The sequence below is a fragment of the Branchiostoma floridae genome, chromosome 8 (assembly GCF_000003815.2).
Source record: "Branchiostoma floridae strain S238N-H82 chromosome 8, Bfl_VNyyK, whole genome shotgun sequence".
Taxonomy (NCBI): Eukaryota; Metazoa; Chordata; class Leptocardii; order Amphioxiformes; family Branchiostomatidae; genus Branchiostoma; species Branchiostoma floridae.
The window spans coordinates 8,383,694-8,411,351 of NC_049986.1; the positions used below are offsets into that span (position 1 = coordinate 8,383,694).

Sequence of the window (27,658 nt, forward strand, 5' to 3'; positions counted from 1 at the left end):
TGCAGTGACATACAAAGCATCTTACAAAATAAATAACCAACTCTGTCAATGTACACACCCCAGCCCCCCTCCCACATCCAATATCATGCAAAAACTACATGATTCTAGGATTAAAAGAGTCCAGCTTCCCTTTTGGCAGCAACTATCATTTGGAGCATGATTTTGGCCTGGGGGCTTCCGTCCCAGCAGACAGGTGTGAGCTGGCCCGTACGAGGATGATGTATCAGAATGGGCCGAACCATGGCTAGAACGGGATGAATTGGGATTGTGGGGCGAGGAGTGACATTAGGCTGATGCTGGCCAGGAGAGGAGTCGGACTTCTGATGACCGGCGTCGTTCTGGGCAGACGGAGAGCTAGAGGCGCTGGAAGACTTGGCGGGTGCGGCAGTTCCCTGCTTCTGGGCAGACGGAGAGCTAGAGGCGCTGGAAGCCTTGGCGGGTGCGGCAGTTCCCTGCTTCTGGGCAGACGGAGAGCTAGAGGCGCTGGAAGCCTTGGCGGGTGCGGCAGTTCCCTGCTTCTGGGCAGACGGAGAGCTAGAGGCGCTGGAAGCCTTGGCGGGTGCGGCAGTTCCCTGCTTCTGGGCAGACGGAGAGCTAGAGGCGCTGGAAGCCTTGGCGGGTGCGGCAGTTCCCTGCTTCTGGGCAGACGGAGAGCTAGAGGCGCTGGAAGCCTTGGCGGGTGCGGCAGTTCCCTGCTTCTGGGCAGACGGAGAGCTAGAGGCGCTGGAAGCCTTGGCGGGTGCGGCAGTTCCCTGCTTCTGGGCAGACGGAGAGCTAGAGGCGCTGGAGGCCTTGGCGGGTGCGGCAGTTCCCTGCTTCTGGGCAGACGGAGAGCTAGAGGCGATGGAGGCCTTGGTGGGTGCAGCAGTCCCCTGCTTCTGGGTGATGGCCTTCTTATCGGTCTCGGCCATAGCACTGCTCTGGTTCTGCGCAGTGGGGGAAGAGCCGCATTTCTCCCCGGCCCCAGCAGTGGTCGTCGTTTCTTTCTTGCCCTTGAGACCCAGCAGGAAACCTTTCTTTAGACCTCCAAACGTCGCCTTCTAGCCGGCCTTTTTGGTGTTACTGCCACTGCCGGGAGACTTTGAAATACTGGATTTGATGTTGACGCCATCATCATGGTTGGAGGGACTTTCATTCAAGTCACTCTGTTTGGTTTCCTTCTTCACAGCCTCGGGCGGCTTCCTGTGCTCCACAGGTGGCTTCACCTGGGCTGCAGGTGGCTTCACCTGGGCTGCAGGTGGCTTCACCTGGGCTTCAGGTGGCTTCCCCATCTGCATGCTATCAATAGAATGAATAAAACAACAAACGCAAGATCTGCTTGGAGATCATTATTCTGCTCTGTGATAGGTCCCGTCCCTTAAGCTCATCTTCCTTCGTGGGTACTACAATTTGGTATCACTGTGATTTCGCTTACCGTTCTTCTACTCGCCAAGGTGGAAAAGCTACTTTGGGGCCAACCCGGTCTCGAATTTATAAGTTGAGCACTGCGCTATCTCAATAAGACATTCCCCATTCCTTCTTTACACTGGTTTTCTACAGCGCACTACCTGGACTATCAGCAGCATTTCTCTTTCTTTTTCTAAACGTGGGTAGCTACTTTGGCAAATGTAGAGGCGTGACTTTACAGCTGTTCGTCATATGTGAATGTCCTTGGTTTGGGGGGCTAATTCCGATTCAATTCTTATCTAAATGTCCTCACAGTTACTATCTCTTTCTTTTGCAGCATATACAAGTGGTTTAGTATCGATAAAAGTGATTTCTTGCATTCTATTCCAGTTTAGATGAAAACAAGATGAACAGAGCATATTATTCTAACCCAATCTGGTAAGAAAGCACATCTAATTGCTACTCCGACACGTCAAAATAGCAATTAAAGTTCTTTTTTAAAAATTGTACTTTTACCAAACTCAGGTAGGTGGCGCTTCTCATCATGCAAAATGTGAGCTACTAGGGGTGGGTACCAGTACAGAAAAATCAGGTCCAGGTCCGGTTCAGGTCCAAATGATCAGGTCCAGGTCCGGACCTGAACCTGGACCTGATGCAGTATGACTCATACCAATGGTCCATTTCACTACAAAGAAATCTGTTCGGTGGAGTATTAGACTTAAACTGGCGTTTTACAATCCTACAACGCTAACTGCACCTATGCGATTGGCTGTACAACTTGGTAGAAATTACTATAAACTCTGCTCCACTTCACTCTTGTTATTTTCTTCCACATGCAAGCACCAAAACGTGTAAATGCCTTATAAAATAGTTTGTTAATTTTCTAATCGGTCCAACATCCGGTCTACCTAATTTTTTTCAGGTCTGATTTTTCCTGACAGGTCCAATATAAGAAAAACCGGTTTTGTACCGGTACGCTGTACCGATACCCAGCCCTATGAGCCACATTTCCTGAGGCTTTGCTTGGTAACAGAGTGACTTGAGACGGAAATATTCTAAGAGTTTATTGGGGGACAAGTATTCTTTTGTTTGCCAAGTCATCTTAATAATCAATGGAATTAAGGTCTCGTTCCTGTATTACTCCTAGCGGGCAAAGAATCCCTTCCAAAATATAAATTGTCCCCCAAAATCGTGTGCTTATGTAGATGATAAATTGCCTTTTATCGCCCCCTCTCATATAAAAAGGATTTGAGATGAAAGGTTGTGTATTTCTGACAGGGTCGTGTAGCAAAGTTTCGGCATTCGCGCGAGTGTCGGACGTTTGTTTGTCCTGAGTAATGCGGTCAGCGGTTCACTAGAGGAAAGTCCCTCTTTGTGGATAGTATTTCAGTGCAGTTATAGATGTTATAAAAATCGACTCACCGGTCAGATTTTGGGGACATTTTTAAAGTTAATTACTGGATAATTGCTCTTGCAATTGCAATTAAAACATCTCCGGCAGAACTGTTTTTTTTATTGGATTTTCGCCCAATAATGTAGCATATTTAAGCATTATTGTTTAAAAATGAGACAACAAAAGTCCGGTATGAGATTTTCACCAAATAAAGTAGCATATTTAAGCATTATTTCAAATGAGACAACAAAAGTCCGATATGAGGCCACAAATCAATACACGCTGATTCGAACCCTGCATCTTCATAGAGTATCCGGTATTATTCCGCAAACTACAAAAGCTTCAGAGTCAATGATTGGCGGAAAGTTGATGCCCGGTCAATGACCTAGGGGGCGGTGCCTTTACGTACGCATGCGCACTCCGTCACCCGGAAGTAACTTTAAAGAGCGTGGTATATACAGACAACAACTTGACGAACCAGTTGCACTGTAGTATTCTGTAATTATCTCTTCGCAACTGTTGTCTACAGCTTTGATAGCATTGTCTTAACCGTTTCAACTATTCCTCCTCGTCGCTACAAGGCACAAGAACGTGGCACAAGACCAAGACATGGCGCGACGTGTGAAACGGGTTTTCTTCACACTCGCGTTTTTCCTGGGGGTAAGTTTGACTTCGAGCGACGATATCAAAGAGACTGAAGCCACTGGAAAGGAAGACGACGGTAGGGTGGAACAAGAAGCTTTAACATGGCCGCCGATAGGGGTGACGCTAGAGGACGACCCTTCTCTCTGGCCGGGCCATTTGAAGCCGATAGGGGCGAACGTACCAAACAAGGAAGTAAAAGTCCTGAATGGTTTCCCTCCCCCCGAAGTGTTTCTCCGTGACTACGCCATCCCGTCCGTCCCTGTCCTGTTTAAGGCAGCCGTGACGGACTCAGTCGCCTTCAAGACGTGGAACTCGGACGAGTATTTCCGACAGTTTCCGGAAGCGGGCACGCAGAAGCACCTCATTGAGACGAGGAAGAAGGAGATCCGTACACAACCGCCCACTGACATGACCCTGCGACAGTTCCTGGATAGGTACAGCAAGGAGGACATCTACATGGTAGAGGGAGTACCCAAGTTCTTAAGGTTAGTGTTAGAGATCATCACATGAAGTTTGTTTGTTTCCTACCTGTATATCATTTCATGATCATGATACACCAGTCATGTCATACCATAAGCCGTTTCACAGAGATCAGGACGCATGTGCGGCAACAGGAATTCTAGATAAAATAGGTCAAAGGTAAAGGCACACAAAAATGAAACAAAACCCATCTGGACATTGTTATGCAAATAATGATAAAAAATGGTCGAGACAAGAACTGTTAACTTTTTATGAGCCTTACCCTTTGACATATTACCTAGAATTCCTGTCGCCGAACATGCATTCTCACTTCTGTGAAAGGACTTGTCAAGTTAAGTTAAACTGTCTTGTAGATGATACTCACTGGCAAAGAATGGAAGGCTGTTTCTTGTGCATATAGAATAAATGAATTGCATCTACACATAAATATGACAATAGAGACTGTTGCCAGACTGCCTTGTCCCTTTTGCTTGATCAAATCATATAACCTCCTTGATCAAATCACATGTTACAACATTGTTTTTTTTTGTTTTTTTTCAGGAAAGATGTTCCCATGCCCAAGTCTCTCCTGTGTGAACCACTTACCAGGATGCTGGTGGACACGGTAAGGGGGAAAATGTTCTCATTCTAATTTTCACATAATTAAGGAGTTATCCATATATAGAATACCCGGTATGTTTCTTTGTGTGGGATATGGTGCAAATCATTGTCTGCAGTTATTGATTCACTTCAAATCACCCGGATGGAGGCCTCCAGGCGGGGTTCGCTTAAAAGGCTGGGCTGTCTACCAGGCCAGGCTACCTGGCCTGTCTACCTGGCCTGGCTATCACGTCAGGCTACTCAGATCCCCCCATTCATAGCCCCATCATGTGGCACTCAGCCCAAATAGCTGATTGACAGGCATAGTAATTGCTAATCTTCAACCCTGTTAGTGCCCTGGGGTTGGCCTGTCCACTGGCTGGACCCTTCGGGAATGTATCTGGGAGGCCTTCCTTGCAGCTGTCAGGAACACATTCAAGTACTGTAACGTTACCAGTACTGTGTTCGGTAAATGCTTTAGGGTGTTAGACCTAGAAACCAGAGGTCCTGGGTTCAAATCCTTTGACATGTCACAAAATCTGTGCTGTTAACAGTACTTTCCCCACTTCAACTTGTACAAGGGGTTGGAGAGATTATTGGCAGTGGAAGGAGAGGATTGGGCTCTGTCCTGGACACAAAAATTGTACAGTGGATAACAATCCACAGCCTCAAAAATGCTATATGACTACAAGGAGGTACATGTAATTATACCCCCCTTGGTCAGTACAAGTTTAGCTTTACAGTGAGCAAGTGATTTATGCGCTCCCTTCTTGTTGCACAAGCTGAGATAGTTTCTGTTCTAGAAGATAGATATTCAATAAAGAAACAAATTTCTGTTGTTGGCAAGCCCATTCTTACACACACACACACACACACACACACTTACACACTTACACACCCACAAACATACACAAACACAGTGCTGGTACTTGTGTTCCTGACATGCTGCAAGCAAGGCCTCCCAGACACATTCCCGAAGGGCCCGGCCAGTGGTGGACAGGGCAACCTTGGGTCACTGGCACTAGCATGGTTGGAGATCAGCAATTACTATGCCTGTCAATCAGCTATTTTGGCTGAGTGCCATATGATGGGGCTATGAATGGGGGGATCTGAGTAGCCTGGCGTGATAGCCTGGCCAGGTAGACAGGCCAGGTAGCCTGGCCTGGTAGACAGCCCAGCCTTTTAAGCGAACCCCTCCAGGCGAACCTCTGTCTTGTATCAGCCACACGATAATTACATCATTCACCCTGACAGGAGACCTGTCGCATCCCCGTCTTGTAATTAGCCAGCGAAAGGGTATGTCGCCCCGTAAGGGGGGGGGGATAACTTTGTCGTGTGTTAGCACATGAAACGATGATGATGATGGTAACAGCCTAGTGCAAAAGTATCATGTTCATGCTATTAGCTAGGCATACCACATGGTGTCATTTGAACTTTTTCTTAAAATAACACAAAATTGGATGCACTAGACACCCTTACTCTTGGGAGCAGATCCTCTGACAAGCATGAAATTCTGATTGACCAGGGATGCAACTAGGCCATTTGTGGTCACAGTCTTTTATACTGTGGCCTCTCTGACAGTAGTTTTGCACCTCAGGATACCTTAGAATGCACCATTTTAACTTAAGATTCTCCCGAACTCTGCACCATGGAAGGTGGATGCCCCTGGAACCCCCTACAATACCGGTAGTTACGCCTATATCACTTACTAGGACTCACCAAGAAATTTGGACCCCCTATAATAAGATTGTAGCTAAAAGCCTCATCATGTTGTTTCCCTATGTACAGGTGATGTGGTTCAGTAGTGGTGGCACCAAGTCTGTTCTACACAACGATGACGTGGACAACATCAACTGTCTGTACGATGGGAAGAAGGAACTCGTTTTCATCAGTTACCAAAGATACAGAAACAAGGTAGGAGGACATCTAAGAAAACAATTAGGCAAGATTTTCACATTACAACTCTCTGTGTCACTGTGGTAGGGTGTTTGGCTCAAAGCCCAGAGGTCCTGGGTTGGAGTTTCCTGATATGCTCGGACGTTGTGCCCTTGGGAAGGGTACCTTTCACGAATTTCTTACTTTCATTGAAAATGAGTTACAATGTACTTAATAGGGACATCCCTCAGATAGGATGTTAAATGGAGAAGACCTGTGTGCGAGTAGAACCTCACCTTGAGCATGTATTAGGAGACTCAGTACCAACCTGGGGTGTTATGCCATGTGGCAATCACAAACAAACTCCCTCTTCATTAAAGAAGTGGATTGGAAACTTTGAGAAGACTGCTTTGTGATATGTCCAATGGCATCATAGAAAGCTTAAAGATACATGTAGTTCTCCCCATGTAAACAATACTAATAGCCAACTTTCCTCACAGACCTGACTCGGGTATAAATGGGTACCTGACTTTGGTTGGGGAGATAAAGGGGGATGCAAGAAGAGGGATTGGCCCCACCTTGCAATACCATGCCAAAGACACAGTTGGTAACAACCCACTGTCCCTATGGCCTCAAAAAGACTAAGGGATTTTAGAGAATAAACTTTGTTTTGTTTCAGGTGACCCTTGACCACCCAGAAGGCAGCTACTCCAGTATGGATGTTGATGCGGTTGATTTTACCAAATTTCCTGGCATGAGGGAGGTGGAGTATCACCGAGTCAACATGTCTGCCGGGGACTGTCTATACATACCCTACCGATGGTAAGTTAAACTACAGTAGATCTTGATGCTTTGGCAGTGGCTTTATATCTGCAGTTTTGGCTGTGACATCTCCGCAGACGCCGGAAATATGTCTCCAAAATTCAGTTTCGACCACAAACTTAACTTTCGAAGGGGGGATTTTTGTGTTCTCATTCCAGCTATTCTAATGTGCTGATAATCTCAGGCTATAAATTTTCATCATGGTCTCTTGGCTTGTTTGTGGCTTTTTGTTGGTAGAAATTCATTATGTCGATGATACCCACCACTGCCTCTAGCCTGAGTTAGTGGGCAGGGGACTCCAAAGGAATGGCTCAAGGAGCATTAAATTTTACTGTTGCAAGTAGGGATGGGTACCTGAGTACAGAAAAATTCAGGTACAGTTCAATTTATTTAGTCGAGTATTAAGCCCCCACTGGCATTTTAGAATCCTGTCTTCATGTAGTAAACTCATCATGGTACCCACCCCCAATTGTAGCCAAATCTAATCATGTTTCTATACAGACCGCCTAACATTGCTGGCCTCTGCAGCTCAGACAGCAGAGTTTGTGTTACATAGACTACTCAAGTTGCAAGTGTAATGAAGGAGCAGTTTATCAGCCGAAGTAATGTATTCTTAATTTCATCTCCTATAACTCCACTGTAGGTTCCATCAGGTGAACTCTTACGGCCGTAACATCGCGGTGAACGTGTGGTGGGAGCACAACCTCAGGCAGTACGTGGAGGCACTGTCCGAAGGCTGCGGGGACCTGGCAGAAGACTCGACCCTCAACGACTTTCAAATTGAGCCGCCTTCAGATTCCTCAGAACAAGGACCACTGTAGGTTTACAGAGTCCCTTTATCTTCACACCCTATGTATCTTGTCATCCTTGTACAATTTATGCGACTGTAAGGCAATATTGTGATATTGATCGAATTATTTAACCAATTTGGAGAAACAAGATAGATCTATACATTGGGAATAATCCTTTTTTTTTTGTTGAGAAATGAAAATGGCTACGAAACCTGAGTATACAAACTGTTTTTATTGAAATTGCAGACAATGCAATCATACTGTTGAGTATACTGTTGACTGTATCAATTTTGTAAAACATCAACATAACATTACATCATACCTATCATCTTGGAATTTCATCATGAAAAATTAAGTAGGTTTCTTTTCATCCCTCAGGATGGAGTTACATAGTGCTTTAAATGCCATCAAAGACAAGGCAGTAACCCTGGAGGAGTTTGAGGCCATAGTCAAGAAGGTAAGACAAGCCGCAGTACTGCATACCTCCAACTTTTTATTTTCATGACTTTTCATTGCATCGTTTGCCAAAAACAAGAACACAAAAACAAGAGGTTTACGTTATACTTTGTATGGCAACTTTTGTTTCTTGAAATTCTGGTTGTTGCATGCACACCTTGGGGGCCCATATTGTTGATTTTTGTTGTTAATTTATGGTCTCATTCCCACTAATCCAGTGGAAAATTTGCCCCTAGCAACAGACCACTGTGACATATGCCATAGTGTGTCACATTTATCCTGAGCTTTCTCTGTAGTCTTTAAGAATCAGTTCCTTTCTTGTTTCTTGCAATTCTGTTTTTTGTGTGCATAATTTGACATACAATTTATGGTATCATTCTCTACATCCCCGGGCCCCCCACAGGACAAATTGCTCACAGAACTGATCACTTGGACACCAAAATGCAGCTATGCTGTTAAAGAGGTAGGTGGCACTTGAAAAGACGTTTTGATTACATCGGACAATAACTTGTAATGCTGAAACTTTTAGAGGCGAGTAGAAAGAGTCTCCTGGCTCCCAAACCTGCATCAAACCCGGGCCACCATCTCACAAACCAAATGCCTTAAAAAACTTAAAAACCACTATGCCAAAAGGTTGGACACTTGGGCATTGAGCTTGAACCCTGCTGTTACGGTGCAAAGTTAAATTTGTTGTCTCTCTGTAGTGGTGCATACCTAAAGCCCGGACTTAGAATTGGACCTAAAAATGTTTAGGTCCAAGTCCAAAAAAAACCTAAATTAGTCCGGACTTGCAAAAAGCTATCTGTCCCTTATATTCCCTTTTCTTGTTCTAAACCATCTAAAACCTTCCATAGACAGTGAAATTTGCACTGGAAAAAGCCAAAAACATTTTGTGTTTACACTGGCTTTATATAATTTGCATGTATTTTTATCATTGCATTTCAGTTCATGCTAACAGTCAATTTTATATGCATCATCCCCCCTCCCCCTCAAAAAAGAAAACTTTCTATCGCACATAATATGCAATGATGGGTTCAGGTCCTAACTTAAAGTCCGGACCTGAACGTGAACTGCTGGACCTGAATTCAGACCTGAACCTGAAATTGAGTTTAGGTACGCACCACTATCTCTACTTGTCTGTTATTACATGTAGTTGTTGACTTGTTGAATTTTTCTGTTGAATAGATGTTTGAGGCGATTGACAGGAACAAAGACTCTGTGCTCTCACAAGAGGACTTGGAGGGTCTCACAGATGAGGTAAGTATTCAACTTAATTAAGTGTTAACTACCAATGAAGGGACTGAAACTTAGCAATTAATTTGCCAAGTTTTGTTGCCCTTAAGTTTTTGGAAATATTATTTTACAAAGTTCAAAGTATATTATATAATTATCAATTATCTTTATAGATAAGCCTCCTTCACAGACTTTGAGCAGACTAGCTGTTATTTTAGGGGGAGGGGGCGGCTGTTTTACTACTTTCAATGTAGAAGGTTCTGTAATCCCGGGAAATGGAGTTTGCTGAGGAAGGGGATTTGCGTAGAAAAGTAGTTTGCCGTGGAAGGGAGTTGGGCAAAACTTCCAAGTCGGCAAAGGAGGCTACAGTATATCAGTCACTGCACATACACAGATAGAATCATGAATACTCTTACAGGTATGAGATAAACGTGTTTGTTTTTTCAGATGGAGGAGGAGCTAGATGAAGTGCTCATGGAGAATATGGATGACATAATGAACATTAAAAACGACCAAGTAGCACAGCTGAGAGAGGTAAAATCTTTTACCATCGGCCCTTCATTCTAACAGCAGATGCAGGGGTGCCTATTAAAAACCCTATGAGATTCGCACGAATATTATGTGATACGCACGAATCACTATGCGAAAACGCACGAACCTTATGATAATCACACGAATCACTATGCGAAAATGTACAAATCTTATGTGATTCACACAAATTACTATGTGACACACAAGAACCTTATGCGATTTGCACGAACCTTATGCGAAACCGACCAACCGCCGCCAGATCACATGACATCACGTCATTCGCATAAGGTTCGTGCAAATCACATAAGGTTCGTACGTTTTCGCATAGTGATTGGTGTACTTTTCGTAAGGTTCGTGCGTTTTCGCATAGTGATTCGTGTGTATCACATAATGTTCGTACGAATCTCATAGGGTTTGTGCAAATGCTTAGGCACCCCTGAGATGGGGATTGTCTGATAATCTGCATGTTTTCGTTTTAGTATTAAGATATAGCGTATTTCAGTGCTACGTTATTGCTGTGTCTGCTGCCATGGTGGTGGCCCTGTTTGCATTTCATTGAATCGTACATAATATACTTGGACATTCTTTAAACATTAAATGTCAAAAGTGTCCCTTTGAAAGGGTCAAGAGATATTTTTGAATAGATCTGATATTTCTAAAGTTAAATGTCTCTTGACCCTCTCAAAGGACAAGTCAACGTACGGAAGAATTCTTTAAATGTAAAACACAAAAAGTTGTATGTGCTTGAGCTAAAATGCAAATATGAACACCAACACATCAGTTCTTGCTCCTGTGAAAGCACATATACTCTTCTTCAAACTGATAAGCCTTATAGATATTAAGCTTTTTGGACAGGACAAAAAGTGCAAAGACTTTTATTGTGGTCAAAATGAGAGTGAGATGATATCAAGAGCAGTTGCATGTGGGTTAGTTACAACAAAAGTTCTGGTACAACTCAACCAAAAGCAAGGGAAAAAAACGCTAACTTAAAGGAATATAAGCAACTGATATTTTGTGTGTGCCAAGGACAGGACGAGTAAAGTTAGTTGGTTAGTAAAACACGTTTCAATTCACATGTAATGCTGGTTCACCTTTATCCGAAGGTGACTTATATTTGTTGTTTGTAAAAAAACATATTTAGGGATATGAAGTCGGCAGATGGTGGTTTCATATCGGAACATTTTGAAAATATTGCAAATTTGATACTCCTAAACGTGCTGTTTTTAAAGACAACAGATAAAGGTCACCCCATGGATAAAGGTGAACTAGCGTTATGTATATACAAGAAAATGTGTACGATGGGCGTTCAAGAAGTAATCCACCTGACCCACTTCCACTTGTCTGATCTAGATGAAATTTTGCATATGTAATGATTCATATCTCTATGGGTTATGTTGCAAAAAACAGCTCTGAACTAATTTTGGTTTTTGATTTAAAGGTGTTTGAACTGAGTCAGGTGTGAAATGGACCAGGTGTGAAATGGAGCCAGTTGAGTGTCGCGCAGTGATCCGGTTTTTGTATTTGAAAGGACGCATACCAAATGAGACTTTTGATGAAATAAAAGAAACTTATGGTGATGATTCCCCATCATATGACCTTGTAAAACGCTGGCATTGTGAATTCAAACATGGCCGGAAGTCTGTGGAAACAGCTCCCAGACCTGGTCTTCTGCCATTGATGAGGCATCTGTTGGAGGACCAACCTGGGGTGTCCTACAAAAACGGTGTACAGAGCTGCATCAAACGATGGTAGAAATGCATAACTCTGGGTGATTCCTATGAAGAGAAAGACTAATAACTGCACCAAGTTTCATTAATCTCCTGCTTTGGGAAATGGGTCAGGTGGATTACTTCTTGAACGCCCCTCGTAATATAGCTTAAATCATTGAACACTGGTGAATGTTTTAATTTGTTGTTGTTGAACCTCCAGGCTGTCGCAGCAGAGGTGGCAAAGGGACAGGCAGAGAGTTATGTAGAACTGGTGAAGAAGCTGCTTGATGAAGGAAGAACCACCATAGGAGACTCTGATGAGGTGATAGGAGAACATGGTCACCAGGAGCTGTGAGATTAGACACGGGGTGGAGCAGAACGACAAAATTGATGCTTTTCTGCAGTCCGCAATCTTGCTGCTAGGGCCTAGGGAAAAAATGTTGTTTCCAGTTACCTGACTGATCCTGGCTTTTTTTTGTCAGCTGCTTGCAAAGGTCATAAGAGTTACGATCTGACAATTTTGTCACAAAATTCAAGCTTTTCTGTATGTAGATCTATTTTTGAACATTTGATGTAAGAATGTGGAGCAAACACTGTTCTTCTTTGTTCAGTTTTCAAACTTTATTAATACACTTGTGCTAAGGCTTGTACATATGTATATCGGTATACATGTAATTGCAATATGATGTTGCATTTCAGATTTACAGTACCAATCTCAGCATTTGTTGAATCACTTTGGCCAAGATCTTAAAAAAAGAAAAAAGAAAATCCCTACATACCAACACTATTTTTTCTGGACTGGAACCACATTTTCTTTCCTAGGCCTAACTCCTGTTGTAAGCAACAGAAATTTGATACATGGATGCAACCTTAGTAGGTTGAATGTTATTTATAAAAGACAAAAAGGGTGACATAACCTTAGACTAAGTGTGTAATTTGGTATACACGTATCAATGAATTAGACAATCAAATGTAGTTCGAGAAACTGGTGTATTCCTTCTGAAGTGTAGACTAGAAATCTTGCCATGGAGAGAGATCATTTGTGCAGGGGCGTTTGTTCAGATGTATATTTTTGTCCTTTACATTAGCAAATGACAGTACAAAAGCAATGTACTCATTTTTAATAAGTGAAAGTTTTGAGGAGAAATATTCATGTACACGATGCAATACTTACTATGAAATATAAAAACAAATATTTCAATAAAAATATTGAAACAACCAAGGGAAACTAAGAAAAAGTGGATTATGTCCAAAATCCAAATTAAACATGGACCTGAAAGTTCAGGATAAGTCCCAACTTATTTGTATTGTTCGCTATTTTAAGTTTAGAATATCAATAATCATGGACCTGTTTACATATCAATGTTATAGGCAGTACTGTCAATAATAACGGTGTTTCTTTTCTTCAAAGCTTTGCTTGGAATGAAGTTATACAATGTATGTTCTGATATACCTTTATAGAAGATTTTAAGCACTATGCTCTAAACAATGTAACAAGGCTGTAATTTGTTTATTTATGAGATCTATTTTTGAGGCTAAGATAAAATAAGTGGTGTTTCTTGAAGATATCTTGTTGTATGGGGATTTGGTTAGTATAACATTTATGTTGATGCTGCTATTTCTTTAGGGGTGAATTTGAATGTAAGATATCTTCCAAGTTTGGTATTTCACATTATATCTTATATATGGTATTTGGTGTTTAATCCATGGTAGAAGGGCATACATGTAGGTACAAATGATTAAATCATTTTCAATCTTACTTTGTCTCTTGCTCATTCTCCAACACTAAGTTTGAAAAACTTTACTGATGTTCAGTAGAATTCTGTAAATAATGTGGAGTGCTTTAAACATTGAGCGACAGAGAGTAGTTCTTAGAGCCTTGTGCAAAATACTAGTACAAGAAAGCGTCTCAAGCCATATTCTTGAGTGAATATTCCTCCTAGATTATGAAAGTTCCCTAAGGCCACACCAATTTAATTTCTTGGTTCTCGGATTTCCCGACCCATTTTTTACGATTTTGAAAAAAAAAAAATTAGTCCCAATAGAAATAATATAGGTTTACATTATGGTAATAGTAGTAATTAAAAATAAGTAAATGCAACACACATAATTTCAGTATAAAAACAGTTCCCCGATCAGTTCCCTTTATTCAGAACAGTGGTATCAAATCAAAGGAAGATCAAATCAAAGGAGTGATCAGTCCACTACAGGAGACGACTCCAATCCTTCCTTGACTGAATACGGTTTTTATGCAGGTATAAATTACACTGGTCACAGTTGTTCATTTGCATGAAGTCTCATGATATGCTTGGTTAGGTGGGACCTCCGAGATACCCTGTATCCACACTCATCACACATGTAGGGCTGAACTCCAGTGTGGTGTTTTAGATGATACTTCAACGAGAGTTTTGTTGCTGCAGAAAAATTACACTGGTCACACTTGTAGGGTTTTTCCCCAGTATGTGTTCTCAGATGTACATACAAAATATGCTTGCTAGTTGTCCTGTGTCCACATTCCCCACACATGTAGGGTTTCTCTCCAGTGTGTTTTGCTAGGTGGCTGTTTAATTTGCCTTTCTGCACAGTAGAATAGTCACATTGGTCACACTTGAAAGGTTTCTTCTCTCTAGCGTGTTTTGCTAGATGGCTGTTGAAATTGCCTTTCCGTACAGTAGAAAAATCACACTGGTCACACTTGAAGAGTGTTTTAACGACATGAGTTCTCATGTGTACAGTTAATTGAGACTTTCCATATGCCCTGAAGCCACACTTGTCGCACAGGTAGCGTTTCTGTCCAGTGTGGTTGGACATATGGATGCGAAGTGCAGATTTAGTTGCTGCAGTATAATCACACTGGTCACACTTGAAGGGTTTTTCACGAGTATGTTTTCTCATATGTGAAGTTAGGGCAGACTTTTGAGTTGCCCTGTACCCACACTCCCCACACATGTAGGGCTTCTCTCCACTGTGTAATACTAGATGGCTGTCCAACGTAGATTTCTTTGCTGCAGAATAGTCGCACTGGTCACACTTATAGGGTCTTTCACCGGTATGTACTTTCATGTGATGAGTTAAATGACCTTTTCGATGTGTCCGGTAACCACACTCCCCGCACATGTAGGGTTTCTCACCCGTGTGTTTTGCAAGATGGCTGATTAAATTGGCTCTCTGCGCAGCAGAATAATCACACTGGTCACACTTGTAGGGTTTTACACCAGTATGATTTCTCATATGTATGGATAAGCCAGATTTCCGGGCTGCCCTGAACCCACACTCCCCACACATGTAGGGTTTCTCTCCAGCGTGTTTTTTTGCTAGATGGATGCGCAGTGCAGATTCCCTTGCTGCAGAATAGTCACACTGGTCACACTTATATGTGTGCTTTGCTAGATGGCTGTCCAAGCTGCGTTTTCGTCTTGCAGAATAGTCACACAGGTTACACTTGTATTCTCCGGTATGCACTATTTCCATATGTTGGGATAAGAGAGACTTTTCATGTGTCCTGAACCTACACTCCCCACACTTGTAGGGTTTTTCACCGGTGTGCGTTGCTAGGTGGTTGTCCAAGTTGTATTTTCGTTTTGCAGAATAGTCACACTGATCACACTTGTAGAGTGTGTCTTTGGTATGACTTCTCATATGTTGGGATAAGAAAGTCTTAAAGTTTGTCCTGAAGCTGCAATGCCCACACACATAGGATTTCTCACAATCATGGCTGTTCAATTTGCCTTTCTGTGCAGTAGAATAATCACACTGGTCACACTTGTAGGGCTTTTCACCAGTATGATACCTCATATGTACAGATAAGGAATTCTCGTCCGTTGTTCTATACCCGCATTCCACACAAACGAAGGGTTTCTCTCCCATGTGTTTTGCTCGATCACATTTTTGAAGCTTTTCACCTGTATGAGTAATAGGATAATTATGATCAGATAAGTGAGGTACTTCAGTTGTCATATATTCATACTTCCCACAGGTGCATGGTTTCTCATCGGTATGTTGTTCTGGCTGATGACAAGAACTAGTTATGCTTGCAGTGGGCTGGTCTTTGGCATTGCTTGCATCCCTGTCCCGTAAAACTCCAGTGGGGGACTCATCATCACAGAAGTTCTGAGAAACTGCAGTAGGAGACCCATGACCTTCCTCTGCCATGTCTAAGTAAAAACTCCTTGTTCTAACCTAAAGTACGAAAGATTAGACAAGATGAGACACATGAATGAAAAATATGACTAGTCACGAGTGCAATATTCTCGACTAGATACATTTAACATAATGATTATGACTCATAATCATAATATGAGGTCATTTAGATGCAGGATTTCCAAAGCAATAACCTGATGCACACAGCACACTTTCACACACACTTGGGTCTCTGTGGACTTAACAGAGTAACACTAATGGCTACTAATACTAATAGCAATCTATCAAATTATCTACATACATGTAAATATATATACTTTTATGAGCGAGGCTATTGACACACCCAGTGTGTCAATAGCCTAACAGGCTATTGACACACTGAGTGTGTCGATAGCCTGTTTAGGCTATTGGCACACTGAGTGTGTCGATAGCCTGTTAGGCTATCGACACACCCAGTGATAGAAACCACTAAAATGAGGAAATCTTACGATTATATTTGACAATCAACACTCTGAAAAATACAAATGGCATCCTGTGTCCATTATCAACCCAAAATACGATCTTTTTCACGTGTTTACGGCACAATTTTAAACATCGGAATCTGCTATCATATAGGGTGCTAGTTTTACTGTCACCGCATGTGATCATGGCAGCCATGTTGGATCGGTTCGGAACACGTTTTCAGCTGTGTTTACCGACGAATTCCTGCCATATTGGAGAATTTTCGGCCTCAAAACTTATATCACTAAGGAAGCGAAGTTATAGTTGTTGTTTTACCTCCATTATTTTTAATGTGAAAGAAATATTCTTCCGAGTCGCTGCCGATAGCGCCGGAACCACACGGCCGAAAATTATGACATGTTTTGTGGCCAGTGTTATTTTTGGTTTATATTGTTAACAGAAACTGTAAAAGTTGTTTATATATAAAATATTCTTATATCAAATGGATGTTTAAAAAGGGAGAAGAAAAATTGAAAAAAAAAAAAATTAAAAAAACTCCGGCGCGGACTCGAACCGGGTCGGAGCTGGTATCATGAATTCCCGGGTCAACGCTCTATCCACTACTCTACGTCGTACATACACGATGGGGGCTGTATTATTAGGTATCCAGATGTAGGGCATAACTTGAATACGTCCGTTCAATCCAAGATTCAAAGATTCCAATGTCTAATCTTCCGAACAATGTCTAATCAACTATTGCTTGTGTAAAATATTGCCGGAAAGGCATGTTACAAGCTCTGATTGGCTGACTGGCATCTCGGTGTGTCAATAGCCTGTTTGGCTATTGGCACACTGAGTGTGTCAATAGCCACAGCGTATACTTTTATATAACAACACATTACTTTAAAGGTCTACTACGCAGTTTTTTGCGCTCAAATTTGAAATATTCTAGAACTAAGAAATCTCAGATTTACTACTACTTTTGACACTTTTTGATACTTTTGTGTCATTATTTCACGTTTGCAATGTAGAGAATTAGCCTACAAACATTTCGTCCTACGCGCGCTGTAACTTGTTGACCCCCCTAGTTAGGCACTGGTGAGAATTCAAACAAGAATCAATCATCAACGGTTATTGGTCGGGAATCTACGCATTCACTATGGCTTATTGTATTTAGAGTATCATAATGTCATCTATGAACATATCAGGTGACATGGCATGGCAAGTGTGAAAAAAAAACTCACTCTAGTCTAAGCAATTCTTTACGGCGGAAAACACGGCCCAAGTTTCGTATCATGCCGCCATTTTGAATCATGTGATGAGGTGGTTAGGAACTGACCATATTCCAAACTACAGTAGCCTTTCAAAGAAATTTGGACCATAATCTGAGAGTTTACACCCTGCACTGTTCCATCCATCCAAGATTTTTTTTCATAAAAAATACTTTTAAAAGTCTTAGCCTAACGTTAGATCACTGTGGGATTTTTATAACATAAATTTTAGCCTTTTTCTCACCGATTTGGGTGCACTATTTTCGCCAGTCGATGCCATCCTTGCCAGGTTCTGCAGAATTTGAACTGAAGATGAGTTCTCACCAGAATATGATCGATCCATGTTTAACAGACAACTCGTCCCAAACAGACCATTCAATGACAGCACAATTTGCAGTTTACGGAAAGATACGGAGGAACTTCCCCGCCAAGAAAGACCAACCTTTAACCCGGAAGTTTATTACAACCGAACCACATCGCGTGTTGATATTTTTTTTTTAAATAAGAAAGAAAGCCAACCAGGGCAAATATTTTAGAAAAAATAATTTTTGATGAAATGATTTGATATTCTTATTTTGTACTAATTTTTTACCTTCTTTTTTCATGGTTGAAAAAATAGAACGGTAAATTATGTTGAGACTTTTTTCTCTCTACACCCGGAAGTCGGACGTACATAGCTGTTGTTCGGTCGTACTATTCGATGGGGAGGGCGGCCACACTTCTTTTCCTTTCGTTTGAGGGATCCATCTTCTTAGTTTCACCACAGTTCTCACAGGAAAATCTTGTTCTCTTCGCCTTCTTGGCTTAAGGCTGAATTTACGGTAGTCAGACATTTAGAAAAGGTTTCTTTTCTAAGGGGAATGAAGAAGAAGAAGCAACGGACAAAGCGGAGAGGGTCAGGGCTTCAACACCGAGGCTATAAGTATAAAAGGGATAATTTGATTCCACAAGGGAAAATCCTTCGTACTTGCTATCATGAACAGCCTGCATGGGTCGAGTTCTCCATCATTTCCTGATGAGACTTCAAAGTCAGTTCAGCTTCTCCAGAACCTGGCAAGGATGGCACCGACTTGCGAAAATAGCAGTGCATCAAAAGCGGTGAGAAAATAGTTCAAGTTGTTGGTTTGCCTCCAGATGTTGTTGTTTTTGGTGTGTGTGTGTGTTTGTGTAGTATGTTGGTTGAGTTGAGAAGACGAAAGACAAGGTCAATTTCAGACTTCATAGTGGGACCGCGTGGCGCAATCGTCAGCACGTTTGACTCAGGCCCAGAAGGTCCTGAGTTCAAACCCCGCCGTGTCACTGATCTTGTGCCCTTGGGAAATTCACTTTACACGACTTTCCTATATAGGCTACAAAAGGCTAAAGCAAATTGAAGTTAGTAGCTTCAAAAACGGAAGAAAAAAAAAAGACTTCTATTTAGACAGCCATCAATCAAATCCCCACCCCCATGCAGATTTAGACCCTTTTGTAATTATGACTACAGGAATGTGGGCTTTATCAATTGCAAGTCTCTGGTTGTGTTGACTTTATCTTCATCTTAGTGTTGTTTTTTTTCTTTTATAAAAAGTACATGTGTATATCTAATGGATGTCTTTCCAATTTCAGCAAACACACTTTTCCTGCAGCCGCTGCAACTTTGTCTTTTTTTGTGAGGACAGTTTGAAAAAGCACTTGGCTGAGGTGCACAAAGAACTGCAGGAAGATCCAGACAAGGCGAACAAGACAAGTGTTCATCCAAGTGGTGATGAATTTACCTGTAGTCTCTGCAACAAAACTTTCAATCTTAAAAATACCTTAAACAGGCACTTGATTCGGGCCCACAAACTACCGCGAGAAGAAATTTGCCCAGCAAAAGAGAAGACACGGCGGCCGAAGGGTGGTAAATTCTCATGTACGCACTGCGACAAAAGCTTCAGTTGCAAATTCAACTTAAAAAGGCACTGGAGAGACTTCCACAAGCAAGAGTATGACGATCCGCACAAGGCGAAAATGGCGACCTGTATCCAACCGAACTGCGATCGCGTCTTCTACCACAGAACCAGGATGCTTAAACACCTCGAAGATGACCACAATCTTGTACTGTCCAGTAGTACTCATCGGTTTGACACAGAGAGGGATTTCCTTGATTGGAAGGAGAGAGAAGAGAGGAAGAATCTTGTGCAATTCACTAAGCAAGGTGGATCCACTCTTGGGAAACTTTCGCGGTACTCCTACTACATTTGCCAGCACGACGGATCCGACCGGGCTCACTGCGCCCGCGGGCAGCCTCAGCGGCTGTCGTCCCGACGAAACAAGAAGGGTCGGGTCAAGACCGGCGCCATCTGTCCCGCGAGAATGCTGGTGAAGGCAGAGCTGAACTCGAGTGTGCTGAGAGTGACGTACGTAAGCAGTCACAATCACGAGCCACGACCGCGTATACTGAGCGCACGCTCCCGGCGCAAGTGTTCTCGGACCACTCCCTGGGGCACGGGCAAACGAAAGACACGGGGCAAAGTAGCTCCAGGGGGGCGTGGTATACAGAGTGATCATGAGATACGAGCTACAAACCCAGCTACAATACATACAGAAGGCAATGATGCTGCTATGCTCATAGCTACAGATCTCCATAATGGGGACGCAGATTCTGACACTGATTTTGAAGCTCCTAGTCCTGAATTTTCAATGCTGGAAGAAACTAAAGGGTACCTAGCAGAACTGATAGGGCTGATCGAAGACAAGCGGGTCCAGAGAACAGTGCTGCCTCAAATTCACGACATGTTGAAGAAAACTGTGGATCAGTGCGAAGCCATCAAAGCCCAAGTACATCTGTTCCAGCCAGAACCGTCAGCACAGAGGGAACATGACTACTTCTGTATATGACAGATTGAAGACGCCTAAATGCCAGCTGCTGATCCCTTCACTATGAATTGTTTAAGAGTTTCTTAGAAAAATGACCTATTACACTTGCTAATGTACTAGTAACTTGTTGACGCTAATGTAAAAAAAACATGGATAGCCTACTAGTATGTTGTTACCGGTAGGTCCGATGGGCTTTGTTACAGTTGTTCATTTCTAAGCTTACTACATTACTAGGCTTACTAACTAATTCTAATGGCTGGAAATTTCTTGCTTGAAAAAAAAACTCTTTTTAAGTTTCTTATAAAACATCTTGGTTGGTCATAATCTTGCATAGGTATTTTGCATCTTTTGTTTGTTGACCTTCTAACTGAAAAGTTAAATCTTGTGCATTCAACAGTTAGTTACAGTTTGTATACTAAATCTAGCACCCTTTGTATCTGGTTACAAATACTTGCTGGATGAAAAGCATATTGAGTTAATTCAAGATCCTTGTTACTTCATAAATGTAAGGAGTAAGCTTGTTCCTACATTCTAACACTTTATTCAAATTTTGTTTAGATGACAACAGGTTTTGTTCAAAACTGTTACCATGCAATAAACCTTAACAAAATTTTCAACTTCAGACGCTGACTTCTTGTGTTTATGTTTTTTTTTTAGGTTGTACGCTTGTTTAGCGTACAATATTTACAATGATGAAATTCTACCGAATACACACAAAGCAGGGTACATTCAACAATACAATGTATTAACTGCATGCATGTTTTATATATCAGTACACTGATCACAAACTTACTTCTTCAGACTTATACAGTTCAATCATAAGTATGGTACAAAAGTTTGTACATGAAATTTTATTCAGCATGATCAGCATTTTTGTTGATGATAAAACCTCCTTGTCTTACAATAGTCTCCTTTGCAGACTTACAAGAGCGCTAGCTTGTATCATTTGGGGGGGGAGGGGGGGAGTACCGATTTGTGTCTTTCAACGAGGGCCTAGTTCTCTTACGCTGGAAGAGAAAGTTTTGCCATGCCGAGAAGCAGAATTCTCTCTCCCAGCATCAGAGAACCAGGCGAATGTTGAAAAACGTGAATCAGCATGCCCAAAGAAATAAACGCCGGTGCTCCTAGAAGCACTTAATAAAGAAACCAGTCAACTCTCTCTTTCGAAAACACATAAAACAATTCCAGTCTTCACCAAACTTTAATGCAACATGCATATGGAAGCCAAGTCGGTCCTAAATATGTTCTACAAAACGATGGTCACTGTATGGGGTCTCCATATTTGTTGGTTTCTGATAAAACAGGACTTGATTGATGAGGCTGTTCAGGGGGTTTTGGAGCTACTTCTGTTACTTGAGTGGATGTCCCTGTAAGGTACAAAAATGTCAATATCAAATGTCATTTGAATCCATAAATCTATTAGTTCATTTGTAAATTTGAAAAAAGAATTTACACCTATATTAAATTTAATGGTCTAGGTCAAAGTATAAAAGAAGTAAAAGGACAGAAACAACAGATGAATAGTACCTGAGTCTTCTTTCGCCAACAATTTCATTTTCTCTTCGTGGGCTGACCTGATCTCGTACCATTTCTGCTGACACTCCCTGCTTCTGGTGTAGGCAACTACCCAACCAGAGCCTGCCGCTACCGCTAAGGAAACAACAACAAGGTTTTAGTTGTCTTAGGGCAAACCATTGCTTGTAGCGTAATACCTCTTCATACTCCATATAGCAAGTTAGGCTTTACCTGAGGTATTTCCTACATATACCTCAAATATATAAGCAAGAGCATGCATTATTCAAAAAGTGCTTCGTGTTAAGAAGGTACATCAGGGGACAGTGTTTCTGTATAGTATGTGACTGTAGGCACTTTCATGAACTCAAAACCAGTCAACACTCCATTTTGTCCCTATAACAAAATGAAATCCTTGCAAACTCAAATACCTGCTTATTTTTTAGTTTGTGACCTTACCAATAGAGATGACCATTGCTGGGTTACTCCCCCATGGCAGTCGTTTCCTTAGAGCACTCTGACCTATAAATGTTACCAGCCCACCTGTTAAAAAAAGAGTATTCAAAATTTGTAAGGACTTTTGTATGCTGCAAAATAAAAAAAAAGGATGATAGAGCAACCTTGAACTAGGTTAGCTCAATAAGCTCATTCACATTTCTGAGTATGCATGCACGTCAACATGATGTGTTGTGGGTAATATCTAGTGGGCGAAGGCCCCTGACTTGTAAACAGTTCACATTTGGACTATTGTCTCTACAGTCAAACCTGTCTATAGCGGCCACTCAAGGGACCGGACAAATGTGGCCACTATAGACAGGTGGCCTCTGTATAGAGGTGGCAACTTGTAGATAAAATACCCAAGGGACCGACAAAAAGTGGCCACTATGGACAGGTGGCCCCTCTGTAGAGGTGGCCCCTAATACAGGTTTGACTGTATTTGCATGACAATGCCTAGATGTGTTTTGTTTATGTCTTTAGGGGCCTTCACCCTTGACATATTTCTGTCGCTGTTGCTGTGTAGTCAGAAGTGTGAACAAGCTTATAAAGAGCTTATTTTCCACATGTTTGACAGAAGAGACTACTAATCTTTATATGGAATTTAGAGTTACATCATACCAGGTAAAATCCAATAGCTCTTTTTTTACATGTACAATGCGCGTATCAAATTACATGATGGTCTGTGAACCAACTCGTAATGTGGGGCAAACTTCGAACACCCTGGATCTGTTTCTCACCACAAATTCCACCTTAGTGGAGAGAGTCAAAATCTTACCAGGTCTCAGCGATCATGACATCCCGCTGATTGATGTTCAAGTAAAGCCCCAAACATCAAACTCAAAAGATCGGCTCATATACCTGTGGAGGAAAGCTAACATCGATGCACTCCAGCAGGATATGGCAACATACAGTCGAGAGTTTGCAGACCAGGCTCAGCACAACACTGCCTCAGAAAACTGGGAGCTGTTTAAGGCAGCCGTTAGTGGTGCTGCCAATAAGCATGTCCCCAGGAAAAAAGTGAGGCCACAATCCAACAAACCTTGGATAACTCCCCAGATTCGCAAAGCTATGCGTAAGCGGTCTGAACTTTTTTCCAAGGCTAGGAGATCCAACTCCAATGAAGCCTGGGCAAAGTTCAAGAGGTGTAGGAAGGGCGTTAAGCAGAGAGTTAGGAAGGCCCATAGGGATTATGTCTCCAATTACCTGGAGTCTAACATCGAGGATAATCCCAAGGCCTTTTGGAGCTATGTCAAATCCATCAGACAAGACTCTACTGGTGCGTCCGCCCTAAGACATCAGGGGGTGCTAACATCTGACCCCAAAGAAAAGGCTGATGCACTGGGGGCCCAGTTTGAGTCAGTGTTTACCAGGGAGGATAAGACCACCGTTCCTACCCTTGGCGAACCCAAAGCTCCAACTATCCCCTCCCTTAACATCACAGTGGAGGGGGTAGCCAAACAGCTCTCCTGTCTTAACCCCAGCAAGGCCACAGGACCAGACGGATTACCACCTCGCCTCCTGAAGACCGTAGCCGAACAAATTGCGCCAATATTACAGGTCATATTCTCCCAGTCAATATCCACGGGAGATGTTCCTGAAGATTGGAGAACAGCTAACATCGCTCCAATCTTCAAAAAGGGGGACAGAACCTTGCCATCAAACTATAGGCCGGTGTCTCTGACATCGGTCTGTGGTAAAGTGCTCGAACACATCGTGCACAGCCACATGATGAAACATCTAGACGCTCATGGCATTCTGTCCCCTGCGCAACACGGCTTCAGGAAGGGTCTGTCCTGCGAGAGCCAGCTGGTGCTTACCCTCCAAGACCTGGCCAAGAACATGGACCAGAACAAACAGGTCGATGCCGCGGTGCTTGACTTTAGCAACGCATTCGATACTGTGCCACACGAACGTCTGCTGAGCAAGCTCGAGCACTATGGTATTTCTGGCCTCCTTCAGTCTTGGCTTAGGGCCTTCCTTACGGAGAGAACCCAGAGGGTTGTCTTTGACGGTGGAACATCTAAAGCTGTCAAGGTCACCTCTGGAGTTCCGCAGGGTACTGTGTTAGGCCCTCTGCTATTCCTGCTCTACATTAATGACCTACCCGATTCCGTAGACTCACATGTTCGACTGTTTGCTGACGATTGCTTGATTTATCGAACTATCAGCAAGCCTTCTGACGCACAAGGGCTGCAGTCTGACCTCGATGCGCTAACAGAATGGCAAAATCGTTGGCTCATGTCGTTCAACCCCTCTAAATGTCACATCCTCCATATCACCCGCAAAAAGCACCCCATCATAACTCAGTACTCCCTCTGTGGAGAAGCCCTTACCGGTGTTAAGTCCCACCCCTATCTTGGAGTACAACTGTCCGACGATTTGCGGTGGGACACCCATATCAACCACGCCACTAGCAAAGCTGGTAAGGTCCTAGGAGTCATTCGGCGCAACTTGACCCATTGTCCATCTAGGGTCAAGGCCACTTGTTACAAAGCGCTGGTACGGCCTCACTTGGAATATAGTGCCATCGTCTGGGACCCGTACACCAACAAAGGGATACAGGCGGTGGAGGCCGTCCAGCGCAGGGCAGCCCGAGTGACCCTAAATGACTACCGGCAGACTAGCAGCGTGACACAAATGCTTTCAGACCTGCAGTGGCGCCCTCTCTCCGAAAGGAGGAGGAACGCCCGCCTCACCTTTTTCTATAAAGTAGTCAACAATAATATTAACATAGACGCCAGCAATATTCTGAAGCCTGCCCAAGGGCGCACCCGGGGTAGTCACGACTTCAAATATCAACACATATTTGCACGCACCGATATCTACAAACATTCTTTTTTCCCACGCACAATTCCCGAGTGGAATGCCCTGCCTGGCACGGTTGTAAGCGCTCCCAACGTTGAGCACTTCCGTGCCAGGCAGGCGGCCTGCCCGCCCTAACCCGGGAGCCTCAGCTCCCCCCCCCTACTTTTGCCCCTCGCGGGGTCATTTGGGGGTATCCTATGCAGATGCAGATCTCATCCTAAGAACTGCAACCATTTTCAGTAGTGTGCATGTCAGGTGACTGACACAGCTGGGATTCAGACTCATGACTTCTTGATCCAGTGGCAGGGCTGCTAACCAGTTAAGTACAATGTACACTGCTATAGGTCCAAACAAAAACATGATATAGTACCAGAAGAGGAAAAAATTCTTGGGTTGAGATCAATGCTCCAGGGGATTGCAAACATTAATTCTTCAAGTTGCAACCCCTTTCCCATTCAAGAGTCTCACTGACTGGTGCGTGCAGGGGCCTTACCAGTGACAGTTGCAAACACTCCTGACATGAAGGCACCAGACTGACACACTGTATATGCTCTGGAACCCTGTAAAAAAAAAAAAAAATCTTACAATGTTATGCCATAATCCTTGATATAACGTTATGTCCCAGATTACAAATAAGGGAAAAGCGGACAAAAAGAAAAAAAATTTACCAATCTGTATCTGTCCGAGACGGGGGCCGATACTGACTGCAAAGCACCTTTGACCCTTTGCTGACATCACACTTCCGGTCTGGATGTGTGACTTAGGTTTTGGGTCATTTCAACTTGATAATGATCAGAGGACTGATCGAAAGCTTGTTGGTAAGTGCTGATATTTTGTGCATGGATATAGAGTTCAAAATTGTAACACAATCTGCATCTGAACTGTACATCAAGTAAACCACCATAACACACTCAGTCTAGTTTTGACTTAGCAACGCTAGTTCACCTTTATCTGCGGGGTAACCTTTAACCAAGGAGGTTAAACTTAAAGAAAGAGTTTGCTTTAACGTTATACCCGGTAAAGGGTTTATATCAAATTGACTGAATATCTTCAAAATCAATTAGTTTGAGACCAAGACTTGATATCCCTCAATACCCTGTTTTTCAAACAACAAACAAAGCTTACCCCATGGATAAAGATGAACTAGTGTTATATTATACACTTAATGTTGAAACATTAGAGGTCATGGGTTAAATTTTTGTTGTGACCTAAAAACATTAAGTTATATTGCAAATATGAGGGTTTTTTTTATTACTTCAGTTCTATACTGCTAAATTGATTTAATCACAAATTGAAACACTGCAAAAAACTCTTTTTCTCCCCTAAACATGAAACAAACCACCTCAAAAGTAAGTCTTAGAGTTATATAGAAATTGAAAGTCCATACTGGGTATTTCTCCTCTACATCAGGATCGTCCATAGGTCCTGTCAATGGCATTTTGCTGTGTCTTCAAATCTTCTTCTTAATCTTGATAAAACACGAAAACTGTCAATATACACGTGTGTGACATAAACATGACACACCCACTAACTGATCAACGTACACATTTTATAACAAAGGTCAAAGTGTAACCCGGAAGTTGATTAGGACCACACTACATAGCGCATTGATATTTAGAAATTAGAAACAATAATATACAATAGACTCGTACTATATGAATAAAAAAGCTTGTTACATATACAAAAAGATTGAGATTATTATTATTTTTTCAATGTTTTTATTCTTAAACAACAAAAGTGTACATATGATTTTGAGATTTATTTTCTTAATACCCGGAAGTCGGATGTATTTGTGTGTTGTTAGGTCGCGCTGTAAAGTGGGGAGGGCGACACAGCCCCGCGTTTTTGAACTGAACTTTGCTCCGTGCATTTTGGATGTTTCGCCCTGTTTCTTCCTATCGCCCAGCCCGAATACTGCGTACGTTTGTGTCTCTGTTCCCCGAGAGGAAGACGATGTTGAAGCTGGCGGGTTACGGCGCCCTGGCGGCGGTGCTGTGGCGGTACGGCGGGCTGGGTTGGGCGGGGGTGGTCGGAGGTATCACCGCCGTGTATCTCGCCACGGGCGGCTGGAAATTTGCTCGGATCGTGGCGCTAACTTTGCCGAGAGATCTTCAGTAAGTTCACAAACATCAAAACTATCTTTTTATGTCTCATTTCTTACCCTCCCAACCACCAATTTTATTATTTTGTTCACGTAAAAGCGTGTATTGAAAATCAGCAAAAAAATTGTAAATTAAATGTTTTATGATCTTT

The 27,658-nt window shown here is 42.6% G+C and overlaps 6 protein-coding genes across 7 annotated transcripts in view; 3 read left to right on the top strand and 3 right to left on the bottom strand.

Moving 5' to 3' along the window:
- Window positions 1–110: 110 nt before the first annotated feature.
- Window positions 111–911, bottom strand: LOC118421185 (putative protein TPRXL). Its single transcript, XM_035828347.1, has one exon. The coding sequence runs from the start codon at window positions 909–911 to the stop codon at window positions 111–113; it is 801 nt and encodes a 266-aa protein (XP_035684240.1).
- A 2,293-nt stretch (window positions 912–3,204) lies between these two features.
- On the top strand, window positions 3,205–13,179 carry LOC118420862. The gene is made up of 10 exons (XM_035827909.1): window positions 3,205–3,909; window positions 4,445–4,508; window positions 6,272–6,397; window positions 7,038–7,180; window positions 7,824–7,997; window positions 8,350–8,428; window positions 8,831–8,890; window positions 9,613–9,684; window positions 10,108–10,194; window positions 12,121–13,179. The coding sequence occupies exons 1-10, from the start codon at window positions 3,389–3,391 to the stop codon at window positions 12,253–12,255; spliced, it is 1,461 nt and encodes a 486-aa protein (XP_035683802.1). The 5' UTR covers window positions 3,205–3,388; the 3' UTR covers window positions 12,256–13,179.
- An 831-nt stretch (window positions 13,180–14,010) lies between these two features.
- On the bottom strand, window positions 14,011–18,218 carry LOC118420861 (zinc finger protein 761-like). Of its 2 annotated transcripts, none has more exons than XM_035827907.1 (2): window positions 17,997–18,218; window positions 14,011–16,079 (listed from the first exon to the last, which is right to left on the bottom strand). In XM_035827907.1, exons 1-2 carry the CDS (start codon window positions 18,093–18,095, stop codon window positions 14,172–14,174), a joined length of 2,007 nt encoding a protein of 668 aa, XP_035683800.1. In that variant the 5' UTR covers window positions 18,096–18,218; the 3' UTR covers window positions 14,011–14,171. The 2 variants fall into 2 exon arrangements, with proteins under 2 accessions (XP_035683800.1, XP_035683801.1); XM_035827908.1 differs by having other exon boundaries at window positions 14,011–15,802; window positions 17,997–18,150.
- Window positions 18,219–18,417: 199 nt separating this feature from the next.
- Window positions 18,418–21,199, top strand: LOC118420864. The gene is made up of 2 exons (XM_035827911.1): window positions 18,418–18,850; window positions 19,358–21,199. Exons 1-2 carry the CDS (start codon window positions 18,728–18,730, stop codon window positions 20,609–20,611), a joined length of 1,377 nt encoding a protein of 458 aa, XP_035683804.1. The 5' UTR covers window positions 18,418–18,727; the 3' UTR covers window positions 20,612–21,199.
- A 227-nt stretch (window positions 21,200–21,426) lies between these two features.
- Window positions 21,427–26,997, bottom strand: LOC118420865 (transmembrane protein 141-like). The gene is made up of 5 exons (XM_035827913.1): window positions 26,793–26,997; window positions 25,899–25,965; window positions 22,562–22,645; window positions 22,118–22,240; window positions 21,427–21,957 (listed from the first exon to the last, which is right to left on the bottom strand). Exons 1-5 carry the CDS (start codon window positions 26,841–26,843, stop codon window positions 21,851–21,853), a joined length of 432 nt encoding a protein of 143 aa, XP_035683806.1. The 5' UTR covers window positions 26,844–26,997; the 3' UTR covers window positions 21,427–21,850.
- A 199-nt stretch (window positions 26,998–27,196) lies between these two features.
- LOC118420863 (long-chain fatty acid transport protein 4-like) overlaps window positions 27,197–27,658 on the top strand; it is a 19,330-nt gene continuing 18,868 nt past the window's right edge. Inside the window, exon 1 of the mRNA XM_035827910.1 lies at window positions 27,197–27,519. Coding sequence (XP_035683803.1) covers window positions 27,281–27,519 — 239 coding nt within the window. The 5' untranslated portion in view covers window positions 27,197–27,280. The remainder of the gene's footprint in view (window positions 27,520–27,658) is intronic.

What these genes read in the sequence shown, in the direction of transcription:
- LOC118420864 (XM_035827911.1), top strand. Translation starts at nt 18,728, where the DNA reads ATGAACAGCCTGCATGGGTCGAGTTCTCCATCATTTCCTGATGAGACT. An exon ending in ATAGCAGTGCATCAAAAGCG is followed by an intron (nt 18,851 to 19,357) that starts GTGAGAAAATAG and finishes TTCCAATTTCAG; the next exon opens with CAAACACACTTTTCCTGCAG.
- LOC118421185 (XM_035828347.1), bottom strand. Translation starts at nt 911, where the DNA reads ATGGCCGAGACCGATAAGAAGGCCATCACCCAGAAGCAGGGGACTGCT.
- LOC118420862 (XM_035827909.1), top strand. Translation starts at nt 3,389, where the DNA reads ATGGCGCGACGTGTGAAACGGGTTTTCTTCACACTCGCGTTTTTCCTG. An exon ending in CCAGGATGCTGGTGGACACG is followed by an intron (nt 4,509 to 6,271) that starts GTAAGGGGGAAA and finishes CCCTATGTACAG; the next exon opens with GTGATGTGGTTCAGTAGTGG. An exon ending in TGGAGGGTCTCACAGATGAG is followed by an intron (nt 9,685 to 10,107) that starts GTAAGTATTCAA and finishes TTGTTTTTTCAG; the next exon opens with ATGGAGGAGGAGCTAGATGA.
- LOC118420861 (XM_035827907.1), bottom strand. Translation starts at nt 18,095, where the DNA reads ATGGATCGATCATATTCTGGTGAGAACTCATCTTCAGTTCAAATTCTG. An exon ending in AAAATAGTGCACCCAAATCG is followed by an intron (nt 16,080 to 17,996) that starts GTGAGAAAAAGG and finishes TTCGTACTTTAG; the next exon opens with GTTAGAACAAGGAGTTTTTA.
- LOC118420865 (XM_035827913.1), bottom strand. Translation starts at nt 26,843, where the DNA reads ATGCCATTGACAGGACCTATGGACGATCCTGATGTAGAGGAGAAATAC. An exon ending in ATGTAGAGGAGAAATACCCA is followed by an intron (nt 25,966 to 26,792) that starts GTATGGACTTTC and finishes TTTTTTTTACAG; the next exon opens with GGTTCCAGAGCATATACAGT. An exon ending in AGCAATGGTCATCTCTATTG is followed by an intron (nt 22,241 to 22,561) that starts GTAAGGTCACAA and finishes TTGTTTCCTTAG; the next exon opens with CGGTAGCGGCAGGCTCTGGT.